Source organism: Elephas maximus, chromosome 20 (genome assembly GCF_024166365.1).
Source record: "Elephas maximus indicus isolate mEleMax1 chromosome 20, mEleMax1 primary haplotype, whole genome shotgun sequence".
NCBI lineage: Eukaryota > Metazoa > Chordata > Mammalia > Proboscidea > Elephantidae > Elephas > Elephas maximus.
The window spans coordinates 37,564,514-37,583,609 of record NC_064838.1 but is presented as its reverse complement, the minus strand read 5'-3'; the positions used below and the strand labels follow the sequence as shown (position 1 = coordinate 37,583,609).

At 41.3% G+C, this 19,096-nt stretch overlaps 1 protein-coding gene across 4 annotated transcripts in view; it reads right to left on the bottom strand.

Moving 5' to 3' along the window:
* Positions 1-324: 324 nt before the first annotated feature.
* The window catches only part of PPARG (peroxisome proliferator activated receptor gamma), a 152,465-nt gene continuing 133,693 nt past the window's right edge, over positions 325-19,096 (bottom strand). For all 4 annotated transcript variants that reach the window (XM_049861982.1, XM_049861981.1, XM_049861980.1 and 1 more), the window contains 2 exons: positions 18,260-18,710; positions 325-770 (listed from right to left, as the gene is read on the bottom strand). In XM_049861982.1, coding sequence (XP_049717939.1) covers positions 523-770; positions 18,260-18,710 — 699 coding nt within the window. In that variant the 3' untranslated portion in view covers positions 325-522. The remainder of the gene's footprint in view (positions 771-18,259; positions 18,711-19,096) is intronic.

The following is a 19,096-nucleotide window of genomic DNA, read 5'->3' as shown; positions in this document are numbered from 1 at the left end:
AACAGGAAAGGTGGTAATAGAGAACCCAAGTTTGAGGAGGGAGAGCGCTGACATGTCATGGTGTTGGTAACCAATGTCACAAAATGATGTGTACTAATTGTTTAATGAGAAGCTAGTTTGTTCTGTAAACCCTTGTTTAAAATACAATAATAAAAAAATAAAAGGAAGGAAGGAAGAAAGGGAAGGAGGGAGAAAGAAAGAAGGGAAGAAAGAGAGGAAAAAAATAAAGACGACTGAGAATAAAAAGAGGGGCGGGGGGGAGTGCAAGGGGGTGGGTGGGAAACACACCAGACTCAGACTTCAAATACTCCCAGCAATGTCGTAATATGGTAATTTTTAATATTAAAAGTAAATTGTAAATGTATCTTTATAAACAATATGCTTAAAATAGATCTATTATTCTAAAACCTTTTTTTTTTTTAAATGCTTTTTCACAGTAAATTTCTTAGGTGTCAGATTTTCCCTCAAAATAATAGTGCAGTTTGAGGAAGGAAGCTTTGTCAGTGATTTAGGACTCTTTTGCTAATACAAGTCCTTGTAGATCTCTTGTAGGAGTGGGTGAAGACTCATGTCCATTTCTGTTTTCTTTATGACTTGCAATAGCTGCACGTGTTCTGTTACAATCTGTCTGAGGTCTGTCATTTTCTGGAGTAGCTTGGCAAACAGCTGAGAGGACTCGGGGTGGTTCAGCTTCAGCTGGAGCTCCAAGGCTTGCAGCAAGTTTTCCTGGATGTCCTCAATGGGCTTCACGTTCAGCAAGCCTGGGCGGTCTGTGGAGCAAAAGCCAAAGACATATCAGGAGGTTCAGTCAACATGTTTTCCAGGACTCACACTGGATGCATATTCAACTCTAGCATACAGTGCCAAACTATTCACCGGCCTTTTTGGTTTTGCTTTGTTTTTAAAACAGAGTGGGGAGGGAGGACAGTTAAACAGATAAAACCAAACAAAACCTACTGTCGTCAAGTCGATTCCGACTCACAGCGATCCTATGAACCCAAAACCAAACCCACTGCCATCGAGCTGATTCTGACTCATAGCAACCCCATAGTTTCCAAGCAGACTGCCACATCTTTCTCCTGAGGAGTTGCTTGGTTTTGAACTGCCAATGTTTCAGTTAGCAGTCAATTGCTTTAACCACTGTACCACCAAGGCTCTTTAAATGACCCTATGAGACAGAGTAGAACTGCCCCATAGGGTTTCCAAGGCTGTAAATGTTTATGGAAGCAGACTACCACGTCCTTCTCCTGCAGAGCTCCAACCATTGACCTTTTGGTTAGTGGCCGAACACTTTAACCACTGTCCAACCAGGGCTCCTTGTTAAGCAGATAAGGGGTAAGAATTGTGTATAAGAAGGATGGAATTAAAATAAAAAGTCTCAGAGCCCTTTCCAGGGGCATTCTTTTCCTGATCAAGACATAAATCTGTTGTAGTCAGTCAACATAACATGGTACTCAGATAATCCGGTCCTCAAATGGAGGTGTCTTCTGCCTACACGTTTCTAAAAACCACTTGCCGTTGAATTGATTCCAACCCATAGTGACCCCATGTGTGTCAGAGTAGAGCTGCCCCACAGGATTTTCAATGTGTTGCTACTCATCCAGAAATCTCATCTTTAACTTCTGCTGCTTCCTGATGATATTCTCTTTTATAACCTCTACCTATTTCCTTGGAGTCCCTGGGTGGTTAATGGGGATAGCTACTGAGATTAATGGTTGTGAACAGTTAACACATTCGGCTGCTAACCAAAAGGCTGGAGGTTCAAGTCCATCCAGATGTGCCTAAGAAGAAAGCCTGGTGATCTACTTCTGAAAAACCAACCATTGAAAACCCTGTGGAGCACAGTTCTACTCTGAGACACACGGGGTCGCCGTGAGTCGGAGTTGACGCTATGGCAATTGTTTAAGTTAAGGTTACCTACTTTCTTACAACAGCTTTACATACGCTTTTTAAAGAAGCTTTGCCTTCTTTCTGCTTAATATATCACACATTTTTAAAGTGACAGAATAAACAGTTTTTAAATACGGTTACAGTTTGGAAAGAATGGCCCCAATATTTTAACAGAGGTTACTTCTGAGTGGTGAGGCTGTATGTAACTTTCATTTCCTTATTTGAATTTTTAAACGGTGAGCTTAAATCACTTTTAAACTTTTAATATTTTTCTTCCTGTAGATTTTGTTAGATTGATCCTTAAATACTTTGTAGTTTCTATTGTGATTGGATTCTTCTTTCTTATTACATTTTTAATATATCCCTGCTGATTTTTAGAAAAATTACTGATTTTAGTATATTGAATCTAATTTTCTGAACTCTTGCCAATTCAAATATTTTTTATCATGGACTTTTTGTTTTATTTCTTATACAATTACATCTGCAAATAATAGTAGTTTTATTTTTTTCCTACGTTTATACTTCTCATTTTTTTCTTGCCATATAGCATTGGCTAATACCTCTACTATAGTTTTAAGTAACAGTGGTGACAGGCATTCTTCAGTCTGGTCCTAGCTTCCTCTAGCCTCAATTTTTGTAAATATCCCTTTTCTCCAGCCATATTAAGCTACTTTCATACCATGTTCCTCAAACATCCTAGGTTCTCTCATGACTCTGGGCTTATGAAGGTTCTTTTCCTGCCTGAAACATTCTTATCTTCCCTTCATCCATCTTACTGACTTCAACCTATTCTTCAAAATATAGCCTGTGTCATTATGTCCTGGAAGCCTTCCTTGACATCATCCCTTCCTGCCTTCTTCCAATCCCCCTTCTCTGTACTCCCGTAGCACCCTATATATACACCTAATTATATACAATACTTTTTACTAGTAGATGACATTCAGTGAGTGCTTATTATTTTCCAAAGATTGTGCTGAGGGCTTTAATACACAATACATCACTAAATCTTCACAACAGCTCCAGGAGGTATTTTATGGAGGAGAAAATTAAGACTTAGAGAAAGAAGTCAAATTTTGCCCAAGATCTGTCACTCGTAGTAAGTGGCAGAGCTAAATTTGAATTTATATCCGTCTGATTCCAAACTCTATATTCTTAACCCTTCTTTCCTGTTTTGTAAGAAATTATTTTCTTGTTTACCTCCTTATTCAACCATGAGGTACCTGAGGGCAGAGGCTCTCTCTTGATCACCTCTGAACCTCCAGTGGAAGTATAGGATGCACTCAGTTTGCTGAGTTAATGAGTGGGAAGGCGGCTCTTGCTCAGAGTCCTGGATTGAAAAGGGCAGTACTCCTGGTTGGTGAACACAAACCTGAAGGCAGAATCATTACACAATGAAGAAGTGCCCTGCAAACAGTGTTTTCCTGTATCGAATAAACCCTAGTAACCTTTATCCATTGAGGTGGGGTTGGAGAGAGCAAATGTTAGAATCCACAGTGGTCTTGGAGTTGAACTTTCAGAACTCCAAACATTTTCCTAAATTAAGTTGTTGCTTTTTTTTTTTTTTTTAAAGTTATAGAAGTCAGCTTGCCTTTGGTTTGATTTTTTTTTCTCTAGCTTCTCTAAGATATCCTATTGACTAGAATAATTTTTTTTTTTTAAATTTCAGCATTTAATTTTGGAACTATTGGCAAAACACTCAGATTCTGAGACTGAAACAAATAATCGAGTCATGGCCTAGAGAATAATGTCCCTGGAAGCGGTGTGCCTTTCTCACAGTTGCGATACAATATAATGAAAACAACTCATACATTAAGGAAAACTAGACCCTGGGTTGGCGCCTTCGGTTTAATTATTGCTGATCCTCCCCCTTAACAAATGCTCAAGATTTCAAAGGCCAATGGCAATGCAAACACATGTGCGTCTTAGGTGATCGCGATTTATGTAAAGACAGGTGTTGAAAGTGGCACCTCCTTGGCCTGTGAGCACACCCCCTTCTGCAGGACCCTCTACTCCATAGAGGCACTGGATCCTCAGAAACAAGGACTTTTCTCCTTTATCCTCCCTGTTGAGCAGCATGAGAAGCTAACTTGGGTCCAACCTTCTGCTGAAGAGATCACATTAATCTAGAAGCTTTCATTTATTATGACAGCTCAAACAATCAAACCCTAAAATGCAACTGCTCAGGCTTGCTGGAAACACTTGGCTTCAGTGCCGTATGATGGAACTGGCCCCTTGAGGAGTGGAAAAGGATCTGGTTTGGATTTGCAGCCCCCTCTCTGGCAAGTTATTCCTCATGATGTGACAGATGAAGTTTGGCTGAAGGGCTGAAATTTGTGGCCACTGATTTAGTCTAAATTCTCCAATGACAAGTTGGAGCATTTACAGATCTGTCCCACTGTCCGCCCTACAGAGCCTCAGTCCAGGCAAAATGGCACAGGGAAGCAGTGCAGTAGAGCAGAAAAACCAGTATATTCTATTTGTAGGTCTCTCCCTAGCCAGCTCAGTGACCTTGGGCAAAGTGATTATGCTTGTTAGGCCTCAATTTTCTCCTCTGTAAACTACAAGGATTGGACTACATAGCTCATCTCTTAGACTCCTTCAAAAGTTTCAAGATCAATTCTCCTTTGCAATTTCCTCTACATAATTCACATAATTAAACTGGGGAAATAATCTCAAAATCTAATTGGAAAAGTATAGCAACAGTGTCACAAATTAAATTTAAAGAGGATTAAAAAAAATGAACAACAAAAAAACTTCCTTTGGTTTTAAGAGTCTCTGGGTGGTGCCAGCTGGTAATGCAGTTGACTGCTCACTGAAAGGTGGAGGATTGAGTTCACTCATGTGCCTCAGAAGAACGGCCTGGTCATCTACGTCCAAAAAAAAAATCAGCCACTGCAAATTCCATGGAGAACAAATCTGCTCTGACACACATGGGGTTGCCATGAGCTGGAGTCAGCTCCATGGCAACTGATTTTTATTAGAGTCAAGGGCAACAGAAATTTGTCAGGGTTGCTCCCCACCCTGGAGTCAGCTATAAGACCTCCCTGCTCCCCATTCTCCTGTCTTCCTCTCTCTCCACTGACACTCAAACTCTGCCAGAGCTGAGCTCAGAACCACAAACGTGCCATGGCAATCTGCATTTCCTGCACATGGGCTGTCCTGCTCACTTCTCACTCTCCACTCTGCACCACCAGTGCCTGCGAAGCCCTCGTCTAAGAAGGCGCTGCTCAGGTCCTCTCCCTGCACCTGGCTAAGGGCAAGTGCTGAGGTCTGGAATCAGTGTCCAGAGGCACTCTTCACGGGTCTCTGCTGCCTAGAAAGCCCTTTTGCGAAAGTACATATTGACTCATACACTCCAGGACATAACACTGGGGAACCTGGACTCAATTACTGGTTCCTTGCTCCCCAGGCTGCAGAGTTGGGAAAGAAACTTTTCCGGTCCTCATTCACACAGTCCTGGAACTGATTAGGGAGCACTGTTGATTACAGGCACATCTACGAAGCTTCTCTCTCATGCATATCTGATCCAGTTAAGGGAGAGCTCTCTATAGCAGACTGAGTTCTCTGGCCCTCTGGCTGTACACCTGGGCCAGGCATTTCCCTAGCACAGATTTTCTCAGGAGGTGTTGCAGTGAGAGAACCAGCTGGCCACAGTGGGGTCTTCTGAAGGGCAGGCAGGAAACCCAAATGGGATGGTTCTGTCCCTCCTCTAAGAGCTGTGGTTGTGGTTTTTCCCAATCTTCTCCTGTTGGCTCTCTGATAGAGGCTGATCTGAAAGGAACTGTACCTAGGGCACTGGGAATAAAGTCTGAGGGCAAGGCAGCTGTGAATCGATCCATGGACCATGAAGACCTGAGTCAGGTGTGAGGTAAAGTGAAAGGGGAGGCAACATTATTTAAGGAGTGCTGCACTTTGCAAATTAACTTCCCTTTAAACTTCCTCTCGTTTCCTTGATTTTGTTGCTCCCTAAATTCACAAAAACTGGTTGCCGTCGAGTCAACACGACCCACGGAGATCCATGTGTGTCACAGCAGAACTACGCTCCATAAGATTTTCAGCGGCTGATTTTTGGGAAGTAGATCACCAGGGCTCTCTTCCAAAGTGCCTCTGGGGGGACTCAAACCACCAACTTTTAGGTTAGGAGCTGTGCATTAAACGTTTGCAACACCCAGGGACTTCCTTTAAGTTGACAGAGAGCACCTCTGTAAAGAGCCATGGATTTGGAAAGCCAAGAGTTCATTTGAGTTCTATCTCTCTTCCACATAGTTTCTGTGTGACTTTGGACAAGTCATCGAATCTCTCTGGGTTCCAACTTCATTTTTAAGACAGCAATGATATTTCTTTCATAAGGTCGTGGAAGGAATGAAGTAGGTAAAGGGATTTATTATATATAGGATACTGTTATTCTTCATGTTTGTTCAAATAAAGGTGAGCTCCAGAGGGCTGGGGTCAGTCGTATAGGTCAGGTGGGATGGCATGTAAACAGCTGGGGGAAGAAAGATTGTTGAGCTGTTCTTGGCAAGAGCAGAAATTCAAGAGTGCAAGAAAATAATTCCAGATGCAGACACACATTTGGGGGTTCCAGCAAGTTCTCATTCTCGTAGTTGAACACACACACTCAAGATAGTTTAAGAACAATAATAGAACTGCACAGTCAAGGTGCCCAAATCCACAGATCTAACCATCAGGAACGACGGTGGGCATTCAGCAAGACTGTGAATTCTGCCAAATTTACCTTTGGTAACCTGTGCTATGTCCTGTAGCAATTCTCTCCCAGAATCCGGCCTTTAGGAAAAATTAATGGAAGAAAGTTTCACATGTGGTCTTCTTTTCATACTCAAATTTGGATTGAGCTTGATCTATCGCAGTGATGCTCAACTTTCAATCCACACTGAAGTCATCTGGGAGATGAAAAACCAGCAAACTGATGCCTGGGTCCCGTTCCTGGAGGCTCTGATGTACTTGGCTTGCAGTGTGACCTGGGCTTCAAGATTTTTAAAAGCTCCCAGGGGATTCAAATGTGCGGCCAGAGGGAGTACTACTGGCTGAGTTGAGAAGTAGCTGGAGTCCCAACTTGGCAACTTACTTGCTGGGTAACTGTGGGCAAGTTACTTAACTTTTCTGTACCTTGGTTTTCTCATTGAAAAGATGGAGATACAATGCTAATCTACCTCGCAGTGTTGTTATGAGGATTAATTGAGTTGCTATAAGGAAAGTGCTTGGAGCAGTGTCTGACACAGTACTTAGTGCTCAGTAAGTTAGCTATTATTTTTGTTAGTGTTCCTTGAACTCTTCTCTTTTTCTTTTCCACCTTTCTTCTCTTCCCATTTCTCTGATTTTCCCAGGTCCTTTTTGTATCTTTCCCATTCTGCCCCCTCTTAATTGCTCCCTTCTTCTTAGCCTTTTTTGGTTTTTGTTTTTTCCTTCTTCCAGAATCCAGATATTTTCCCTTACCACTCCTGGTATTGCGCCTTGGTGGGGATTTATATTAAGAATCCTAGCAGAGTCAGCCTAAGCTAATGAGAAGTCTGTGCAGTGGATTATTTGAGTAGAAATGTAGCTTCCTGCTGCTATCAGGGAAAGGAGACAACAAATGAGAGAACTTGTAATTGCTTTAACAAACAGATAACGATCGTCCTAACCAGCACATTCTGCTATCAGTGCGCATGTGGCTGCCAGAGTCCTTTGCTTTGAAGTGGGTTAACATTCTGACACTCCTCCACTGAAACAATGACAGTAAACCTGTTGCTGTCAGTTGACTCTGACTCATGGCAACCCTACGTGTGTAAGAATAGAACTGTGCTCCACAGGATTTTCAATGGCTGAGTTTTCAGGATCAGGCTACCAGGCCTTTCTTCCAAGGTGCCATGGGGTGAACTTGAACCTCCAAACTTTTGGTTAGCAGCGGAGCGCATTAACTCTTTGCACCACCTAAGAATTCTGCTTAAACGGTAGCTTAACATTAATAAATGCTTTCTTTGTTCATGTCCAAATGACAACTGTTCTTCAAAACAACAATATATATTATTTGGCTGGGATGGTGGAGGAGGTAAACCACAACCAAGAAACTAAACCCAGCTACTATTTTCTTTTATCTGCCCGCTAAGTAGCAATTACACTTCAACTCCCCTCAACTCAAACACTCACCTATCACCTCCAAAAAGCCAGCCATACTCCAAAGCTACAAAATGGAATGCAAAAATACCTACTGACCAGGTGGGTAACACTTTCATCTTTTCTGTGCTCCAAGGTCCTCTTTCACCTAACGTTGCTTCTGGAGATTTTAACTTGGGCTCTATATCCAGGTCTTTCAGACCAGAAATGAGACTTAAGCTTTCTGTCCTGTCCTTGGGAAGTCCTCGTCTTTCCTGTCTCCTTTACCCTGGGGTTTTTTTTTTTTTTACCCTGGGGTTAGAGCCCCCTTCTCCTAGTCATTCTGGGTCACACAATTTAAGTCCAGCCACATGGTTTGCTCCACTCCTTTTTGTCAGGACGAGGAGAACAGTTTGTAGTTTTTTCCCTCAAGCCTAGTGATGTCCATAAATTTCTGCTTCTTCTATGTCTAAGACAGGAGTCCCTGGGTGGTGCAAATGGTTAACGTGCTTGGCTGCTAATGGAAGGGTTGGATGTTCGAGTCCACCCAGAGATGCCTGGGAAGAAAGGCCTAGGGATCTACTTCTGAAAAATCAGTCATTGAAAACCCTGTGGAGCACAGTTCTACTCTGACACACATGGGGCCACCATGAGTCTTAGTCACCTCAACGGCAACTGGTGGTTTATGTCCAAGATGGGCTTTGATTAGGATTTGTAGTAGGGTGAGAGGCAGAGGAAGACGAGTGGAGTGGAAATATGATTTCTTCCCTCACATCAAGCCTGACACACTAGTAACCCTAGCCCATCTGGTTGGCTAGCTACACTGGGATTTTCTGGATAAGAGAAAGAAGAGGGAAGAGAAGGAAAGGGAAAGAGAAGGGAGAACTAAGACCTACTCTTCTTTACCTCCTCAACCTCTAGATATACCCAGAGCAAACCAAAAGTAGTAAACATAACAAAAAGTTGCTGAGGATTAGTTCTCTGCAGTCATTTCCATTTCTTTCCAATGTCTTGGAGAAGTTTTGAGAAGACCCCATGATCTCAAAACACAGGTGTGATCTCTAAGTATGAGACATAATGTGCTAATACAATTTGTCAGAATTCTGGAAGTCTGGAACAGCCCCATCCCTCCATTCCTTATCTCATTCAGTGGCAACAGGGCTTTAAACACCCCTCACCCCCAGGCCCTTTTCCCCTCCTCCAGTATCTCTTTCTCATTGGGTTTTGTTTTCAATCTACAACTAATCCCCTTGAAACGATAGCTGATAAATGGATTAACTGATATCTCCCCAGGGGCAGTTATATTACATTTTAATGTGACTATAGGTGGAATTTCAAGCAATTCGACTGGCAGCCTTGAGTGGAGCTACTTCAAATTATATCATACAGGGAAAAAGGGAAAATTAGCATTTATTGTGTACTTAACTTGTTCTAGGCATTGTGCCAGATGTTTCACGCAATGCTATTTCATTTACTCAAGGTAAAGATAAGGAAATTAAGGCTCAGGGAGCTAAATAATTATCTGAAATCATACAGCCAGCAAGCAGTGGAGTGGGGTTTTTGAACTCCTGTCCATGTGATTCCAAAGCTTTCCACTGTCCCATCCTGCCTCTGCTGGCCGGCTTATTTGTGAAGTTGGTAAGACCCTCTAAGGGAGAGGTCCTTGGACTGAGTGATTGCTCCATTACCTGTACTTGGTTGGCCTCTCTGTTGTGAGTGACTTGAAGCATCCCTAGGTTTCATCTTGCTCACTTGAGGATGGTCTGTCTGAATGTCTTGGAGAGCTATGCCAGTCTAGAAGGCTGCCTGGGGTCACCCAGAGTTTAAACACACATTTTAAGAACCCAAAATGATAAAGTGCTCCAAAAAGCGGTCCACTGGCTGACTGACTGAACCTTCTCAAGACCACCAGTATGGTGACAGGAATGACTCAGCAGTTTGGCTATCAATCCCGTCTGTCTCTGAGGGCAATTTCGATTGTTTGCTCACTCACCAAGAAGATCCCAGCCCACCAAGCCCAGGCTGAGGAGGGAATTTCTGAAGTGGTCACAGATCAAAATGCTTCTAGATTTCTACAAACAACAAAAGCCTGTTTATTTTTGTAAAATTTCCTTGGATGATTCTAGTATGCTTCATCTTCCCTCTGCTCCTCCCACTGCCCCAGCTCTCTGGTTTCTAGAATTTGGGCACCTATTGAGAACTCATAAATATAACTCACTCCTATCAGTTAAACTAAATTCATGCGGTTAGCAAACCAATGGGATGTTTCTAGATAACTTGAGTCATTATCAAAGGCAACAGGGTAGGGTTTCCCCACTTGTTGTGGCAGCATGGTAGGAAGAGGATCCTTCTAAGAAAAGAGTGTCACACACCACACGGGCACAGTGTTGTTGTTGAGACCATCCAGACTTATGGTAACTCCATGTGTAAAGTAGTGCCCATTAAATCATTTTTCTCAACTATTAAATGAAGTTTATTCCTCTCTGATACAATCACAGCCCAGATGGGGATATGAACAACATATAACACTTTTCAGCTGTATCAAATGTCCTTGTTTATTCTCAATATCACAAGGAGAGTCAGAAAAACAACTCCTTTCACAACTTAGGTTCCAGCCTGAGTCTCGTTCAAGAAAACTCTATGGATAAGGTACAAGAGGCCACGGAGCCGACCTCGATTCGTGGTGACCCCATTTGTGTCAGAGTGGAACTGTGCTCCATAGGGTTTTTAATGGCTGATTTTGCTGAAGCAGATTGCCAGAATTTTCTTCTGAGGTACCTCTGGGTAGACCTGAACCTCCAACCTTTCGATCAGCAGCCTGGCACGTTAACTGTTTGTACCACTCAGGAACTCCATTAGACAATTTTTTCAACAAATAAGTGAGTGTTATTCCTCTCTGACCCAATCACAGCCTGGATGGGGAAACACTAGAACATTCTTTGCCTGTCCTGCTCAAGGCTTAGTCATATGAGAAATCAAATGTCCTTGTTTGTTCTCAATATCACGAGGAGAGTCAGAAAAACAACTTTTACAACTCAGGCACCAACCTGAGTCTCGCCCAAGAAAACTCTATAGATAAGGTAGCTAATTATTTAGTTGGTATATAAGAGTATATATAGAAGATAGCTGGCCAGTTGTTGATAGTATTTTTAATATCTAACTTTTAAAATATTTTGGGTTTTGTCTCCTCTCCAGTTAACTAGTAAGGAAGATGGTAATAGACAGAGAGGATGTGAGGAGCCATGAGGTCAGGCAGAAAGATGGGCTCCCTAAGCTGGGGTTTCCTCAAGAAAAGCTTAGGCCTACTCAGGAACATTCACTATGTCTTTTGTTCCAGGAAAGGACAATAATATCCATTCTAACTTGTAGAAATAATTCTGCAGTAAAATAGAAAAAGATTACATAGGAGTTGGAAATACTCTCAAGATTTTGAAGGGCACTTGAGGAAGAGGAGAAGAGAGAGGGAACAATCACAGACCCAGTCAGTGGTCCTCCAACTCTGCCTGTCAACGTTAGTGCTCAGTCAGCTGCAGTGAGGTGATCTTCCACTACAACTCGATTAAGTGCTTTTTTGTTTGTTTGATACCAATTAACAGGAAAAGAGGAAGTGACTGGAGGGTATTTTAACAATTTTTAAATTTCTCTCATACATTTTTTCTGCCACCACTTGTTGATATGAGAACCAGTATAAGATGGTATCGGATTTTATTTATTTCAAGTTTACCATCACTTTTTGTGGGAAGTTCTGCAAACAACACCATTATTTCCAGGTGCCCTGCTATCTGAACAAATTTAACAATCACAGCACCAGTCTTCAGTCTTATCAATGGGCCTTATTCCTTCCCCAAACAATTTTCAAAAGCTAGGATATAATTTTGTTAGTTAGGTTAAAACGGTGTCTTAAGAAGGGCTTTGGTATTAATAAGCAATACCTAAACTGCCCCTAGAAATTAAAAATTAGAAGATTTGGAGGCAATATATAAATAGGTAGGTTTTGATAGTTGCCCAGAAAACTCCATGACCAAGGTAATTAATTGTGATTCTTCCAAATCTCAACACACAATAGGCAGTAGGGCCTAACAGTTAAGTGGCTCAGCTTTAAAGTCAGAAAGACCTGAATCTTGAGACCTTCATAGCCTGTGACTTTGGGCAAGGGGCCTAATCTCACTAAAATTTAGTTTTCTCCAGCTGTAAAATGGGGATACTAATAGGCCTTGTAGAGCTGCAGTAAAGATTAAACAAAGATTATGAATGTATGTGGAGTGCTTAGCATATAGTCTGACAAAACCAGTCCACTTGCTGTGCAGTTGACTCTGACTCATGGCGACCCCACGTATGTCAGAGTAGAAACTGGGCTCCACAGCGTTTTCAGTGGCCGATTTTTTGGAAGTAGATTGCCAGGCCTTTTTTCCAAGGCACCTCCGGGTGGACTCAAACTTACAATCTTTGGTTAGCAGCTGACTGCCTTAACTGTTTGTGCCACTGAGAGACTCCATAGTCCAGCAACAGTGACGTATTCAATAAATGGTACTCAGATTACTATTCACTCAACAAGCATTTATTCTGGGCCAGGTGCTCTGATGCTATTTTAATTTCAGTAAGTTAAAAAAATCTACCTACCTACCTATTTCTCTATCAATCATCATGACCCATGGATAAGCCAGGTTATTGACCTGATAAAATTAGGTGTTATCCAATTGTCATAGAATACTAGCTTTTCCTTTATTTGCAAACGGATGGCTATGAGAACAATTGCCCCTTCTTGTAACCTATTCTCCCTGCCTACTCAAAGGCAGTACATGATCATTCCAAGAACAGCTGTTCGAAGTTGCTTAACAGAGAAAGAACACTGTGGTGTTGCTGGAAAAAGATGGAGCTGCTTCATAGGTGCACAGCCAAGCCAGACTCCAGAGGGTAAATGATGAGGTTGGATAACTTGCCATCTGCGGCCATTGTAGCAAAAATCTCAGTTTCTCTGCCATTAGGACAGTGATGGCAATTTGCCTTGAAAAATATATTGTAAAAACCAAGTGAATTTCCTCCCCCATATCTTGGAAGTTTAGGAAGAACTGTACTGGATTCCAAACTGTTTTGAATTAACAAAAAGAGCTTTTTCCTGTTGTAGAGTTCCAGCTGGAACCCTCCTCTACTTTTTTTCACCAAACAGCAAACACTGTACCACTCAAGAGGGCAAAGCGTCCAATAGAGTATCCTGGGGCTTGTCAGCTTTCCTGAGCTTTGCACTTGGCTTTGGTTGCTGGGTAGGTTTTGGGAGTTTGCTGGTGTGGCTGGCATGCTGCTGTGGCGCCAGTTGTAAGCATGCCCCTGCTGGAGGCAGTTTTATGACTCTTGACGCCACCCATCCTGTCAGTGAGACTAGATGGGGCAAGGAAGCTATTATTTACCATGTATACCAAGGAATTGTGACTCTGGACTACCCGTCCAAACCTTAGGGAGTCTGGTGAAGGAAGCACAGGCTGCAGGCCCGACACAGGAAGTAGGGCTGAGTTGACCACGACCCACCAGCCAGGTGGCATGGCGGCAGGGTATAGAGTAGAAAGGGCACTTGGAGGTGGTAACTAGGAGACCTGGGTTTTGGACTTAATTCCACTACTCACAAGTCATCAGAGCTCAGACAAATTGCTGAAGTCTCTCCTTTATTTTCTTTCTAAGACACGAGAATAAAAACATAGGAGAATTGTTGTGATCTAAAGAGATCATGTTGAGGGAAGGCCCTCAATGAGATGGACTGACACAGTGGCTGCAACGACGGGCTCAAGCACAGCAATGATTGTGAGGATGGCGCAGGACCGGGCAGAGTTTCGTTCTGTTGTACACAGATAGGGTTGCTATGAGTCAGAACTGACTCGACAACCTTAAGAAGGTACAAAGTGCTGTACTTTGTCTGGTTCTGGAGAGTTGCCTTTTTAGTTAGTGTAATTCCCGCCCCAAGCTCAGAAGACAAAGAGACAGAGGAGAAGCACTTGGAAGAATTAAGTCATCTTTCTCAGCAACCTTGGTTTGAGAGCTGAGTGAAAAGCAGAGATGCTGAGCACGAGGCAAATCTAAGTACCAAATCTAACAGTATCAGCAGTTTAAAAAAATACTTAGTTGGGTCAAATCAGTTACTTTCATCCAAAAATCCCCTCTGAGTCTTCTAGGAACCACCCCTTTATCTCCCCAATTCCCTATCACCGACTCTTATATGGTGATCACCTGCCCATTCCCCCCTCAGTCTAGGGTCTACTGTAGAACACCTGTCACTAAAATGAAGCTGTCTTGTGATCCTAAGGCAGCGTTGAATGAGGTCAACTGCGTGTCTGCCAAAAGCTTTTCTTTCAGAAAACACTAAAGCAATCTATAGACCAGAATAAACTGCAGCGGAGAAAATAATCACTTTTGTTAAGATTGGGTAAACAAACAAGCAAACCCAGTTGTTGTGGAGCCGATTCTGACTCATGGCAACCCATGTGTGTCTGACTAGAACTGTACTCCACAGGGCTTTCCGTAGCTGTGATCATTTGGAAGTAGACCACCTGGCCTTTCTTCTGAGGAATTGCTGGGTGAATTCAAACCACAAACCTTTCGGTCAGTAGCCAAGTGCTTAACCGTCTGCACCACTCAGAGACTCCTGATTGGATAGGAACAGAAATTTGTTTAAATGTATCAAAGCCTCTTGCTTACATGGATGTTTCCCCTTTCTGGAAAATTCAGGATAGGGAGAAAAAAAAAACATTGAGAAATTATTGTCACACTCTAATAATCCACAATTTTGGGATACTGATCCTTCATTTATAGGTCTTCGGTAGAATCCAGCCTTTGGATTGGGAATGACTGTTAAGCAGCTCTTTACTTAGCTGATAGTCAGCCTCTCTGAATAAAGGAGGAAATCGAATGCCTGTGGACTGGACAAATCTGGGGTCCAGCTTATTCATTCTTATCGATTGTTTGTATGTTGCCTTCATCTCCAAAGGCAAACCTGGATCCGGTAAGGATTTGGCTTTTGTGATATTGGAAGTAGTCAATGGTAAATTTCTTTTTTTTAAGAAGTCTAAATTTATTCACAGGGTTTCCTTTGCCATTATAACCACAGATAGAAATTTTTATAATCTATATGGCTGGCTGATATCTCCAGGTATCTTATTGTTATGAGGATCAAAGGAGATCTGGATATTTGCTACTGGGAAAACAAGCTGTATAAGGCTGAAAGACACTCATTTATACAAAATCTCCGTTTCAGTGGTACCATTTTTTAATTTTCAGAATGAAAGCTGAAGCCTAGGATGCCTATTAAATTGAATCAAGCTATTCTCAAAGCTATTATTTCTTGACCAATTTATGAAAATTTAAAAGGCGTACTGAAATAACTGATTCTTAAATAATCTAGCTTATGAGAAATCTAGTTAGGGACAGTAATGGCATTTTTCCAGATGGAACCACGTTGTTGTTGTTTCATGTGGCCATGAAATACCATTGCTCAAATAATTCAAAAAGCCCAGACTTATGGCTGTTCCTTGTCCGCCAACCTTTTGGTTAGTAGCCAAGTGTTTAACTAGCTTTTCCTAGTTAGCATCTTTGAATGGCTTATCTCAAATGCCTCCTTTAGTATCTGCTGATAACTGGTAGGAATATAAGCTGCTACAAACTATGGAATACAATTTGACAATGATGTAGCAGATGGCTCATAGTCATTGCGTGTTCAGTCATCTACCTAGCAATTCCTCCTCTAGCAATTCAGAGAAAATAATCTGAAATATGGACAGAGGTTTACATATAAGAATATTCACAACAGCAAAAATCAGAACATATTTTCCATGATTTACTATATCCTAGTATATCTTTATAGTTTTTTAACAGTAAATTAGAAGCAACCTAAACGCAACCAGAAAGATAATTTAGCATATAACGGCCCCTTTATAAAACAGAGTATTTTAGTCATTAAAAATGGTGTTAAAAAGGATATACTGTATATATATATTGGCACATACTTTTTGGTAGGAGAAACAGACCTTTGTTAATCCTATTTTATTCTGAGAGCTGAGACCTTTGCTTTTCACTTAAACCTTTCTGTATTCTTTGAATTATTTAAATGACCAGGTATTACTTTTATTAAAAAAACTAATCAATGAAAAATATTAAAGAGCACACAGTAACATGGGAAAATGATTAAGTGAAAAAAAGAGAAATATGAAGACTGCTTATATAGTATATTTAGGGAACATATTAGAGGGAAATACATCAAATGTGATTTTTTGACTTTTTATTAAAAGCAAAATATGCCTTAAAATATTAGCTAGTTAAACACATTAGCTTGTTTTCTAATCTGACTTTTTAAAATTTAATAGTTTTTCCCCAGTAATCCTCAAATAAACTGGAGCCTCATTCTTCTTTGCTGAAATAATCAAAAATCTCACCCAGCAGGTCAAGGGTTAATTTGCTTTTTTAAATTGCTATTTTAAAAAATCCCAAAGAGGAACTGAACTTGTGTGAAATAGATTTGATCAAAACATTAAAACATGTTTAGACAGTTTATTTTGGTTATATAAACAGAACATTAAGAAGTCATTTTTAAACGACTTAAAACTTGACACTGGACTTGTGGCTCCAGAGCTAACCGGTGCCATATCATTTTCCATTGGCACTTTAGTCATGTAAAGGGTTATTATTTTGTAGAGTGTGGAAGCTGGGAACAGAGGCTCCAGCGCCACACTGCCTGAGCTCATGACCCTGGTTTCATCTTATACTAGCTGTGTAACCTTGGGCAAGGGTTGGAGACTTTCAGTGCTTTGGTTTCCTCATGGATAAAATGGGACTCACCTCACTGGGCTGTTGTGAGGATTAGATGGGTGTACCGCCCGGCACGTAGCGCGTTGCCGTCATTCCGACTCATAGTAACCCTACAGGACAGAGTAGAACTGCCCCACAGGGTTTCCAAGGAACACCTGGTGTATTTGAACTGCCAACCTTTTGGTTAACAGCCATAGCTCTTAACCACTACACCACCAGGGTTTCCGCCTGGCACACAGTAAGTACTTAATGTGTTGGCTGTCATTATTATTATTACTACTACACTAGGTACCTGATTCCAGAAGCAATCTGCTCTTGAGTAATTGGACAACTAAGGACTGCAGAGAGGATCATGCTCTATGTAATATGATATGATAAAATATAGTAGACGGAGTCCCTGGGTGGTACAAACGGTTAATGTGCTTGACTACTAACCGAAAAGTTGGAGGTTCAAGTTTACTGATCCACTTCTGAAAAATCAGCCACTGAAAATCCTCGGGAGCACAGTTCTACTCTGACACACATAGGGCAGCGCCATGAGTTGGGGTCTACTCCATGCTACTGCTGCTGTAGAGTTATATACATCTACTTCTACAGGACCACTATGCCCCTATATGGCAAGCTTCAGACAGGAGTAAACACGAAAAGCTCACCTGAAGTCCACTTCAATAATGAAAACTCATCATTTAAAAACAATCTCTATAGAGAAAAATGAAAGTAAAACCTTCTTCTACTCAAGTTGGGCACACGTGAGAGATGAATGGAAACAGCATTTACTTGGATATTTAGATCATATACTTGCAAAGCCAAACACGCAATGAATTGTTAGATAACTCAATTTATTTCTCTGCCCTGAGTTCTTTGGTTCTGATTGCATTCTTAGTCACAGCCATCTCACAAGGGTACTTTGGTGCAAGCTATCAGAGGGATCTATGAAGAATAGGCAGAGGTCAGTAGATGTACATCCCTTCATTCCCGATACTGGGAAAGTGATTCAAAGTAATATCTTACTGATAGTGGGGCAGGAGCATAATCTGACCCAAATCACTCAGTAGTGCCTTTTATATGTGAAGCAAATATCATCTTAAGCAAAGTTATACATGTCATTACTTAAATTCGAATTGAATTGGCCTTCTAGAAAGGAAAGGAAAAGGGCAAAAGGAAATTCAAAAAAGAAAAGAAAAAGGAGAACAGAACATTTGCCATTAGTCTTCCATGTTTGGGTTTGACTGGAAAAAATACTGAGAGGGATAAAGAAAAAGAGCCTGGGTTATTCATAGCCTTCACCCAGCAAATCTCTGATTTCTCTCCTGGTTTTTTTTTTTATTCAACACGGTCATAGCCTCATGCCATTGACATTTTCTGTTTGAAAACTGCAGCAAGTACACAGCAAAAAGGAACAGAGACTAAAACTAAGGAAAGTCAAAATTCTTTCGGCCATTACCATCATCCTCCCCTCTCTCATGGCAAATGAAAATATGAGTCTTACCTCCGCTGAGAATAATGACAGCTATAAATATTGCCAAGTCGCTGTCATCTAATTCCAGTGCATTGAACTTCACAGCAAACTCAAACTTGGGCTCCATAAAGTCACCAAAGGGCTTCCGCAGGCTCTTTAGAAACTCCCTTGTCATGAATCCTTGGCCCTCTGATATGAGAACCCCATCTTTATTCATCAAGGATGCCAGCATTGTGTATATGATCTCATGGACGCCATATTTTAGAAGAGTTACTTGGTCATTCAAGTCAAGGTTCACAAAACCAGGAATGCTTTTGGCATACTCTGTGATCTCTTGCACAGCCTCCACCGAGTGGAACTGACACCCCTGAAAGATGCGAATGGCCACCTCTTTGCTCTGCTCCTGCAGGGGGGTGATGTGTTTGAAATTGATTTTATCTTCTCCCATCATTAAGGAATTCATGTCATAGATAACATACGGCTGCATAAGACAGGGAAAAAGTAGCTGAGTTAGAGATTTCTAATTCACAGCAAATGCCATCCCCATTCAGAAATCCATTTCTTTATACCCATTTGTGTTGCTAACTAAAAAAAAAACTTTAAAGCTGAAGATAGTTACTAATGAGAAAATACTCTCATCTTCCTCTTATTGATCTTAAGCATCTGCTGGGACCAAACATATTCCACCAACTTTGGTCTTCTTTCCTTTCAACTTATACGGTACCACTTAATCTACGACTGGCTAATAGTTCCAATTCTATAGTTTGGAGAGTCTTTTGTTGCTGACTTTTAAAATGATACAAAATCTATTGTTTCTCTTAACTTTCAATGGAATACATTTTTAACCCTCTTTCCATTAAAAAAATC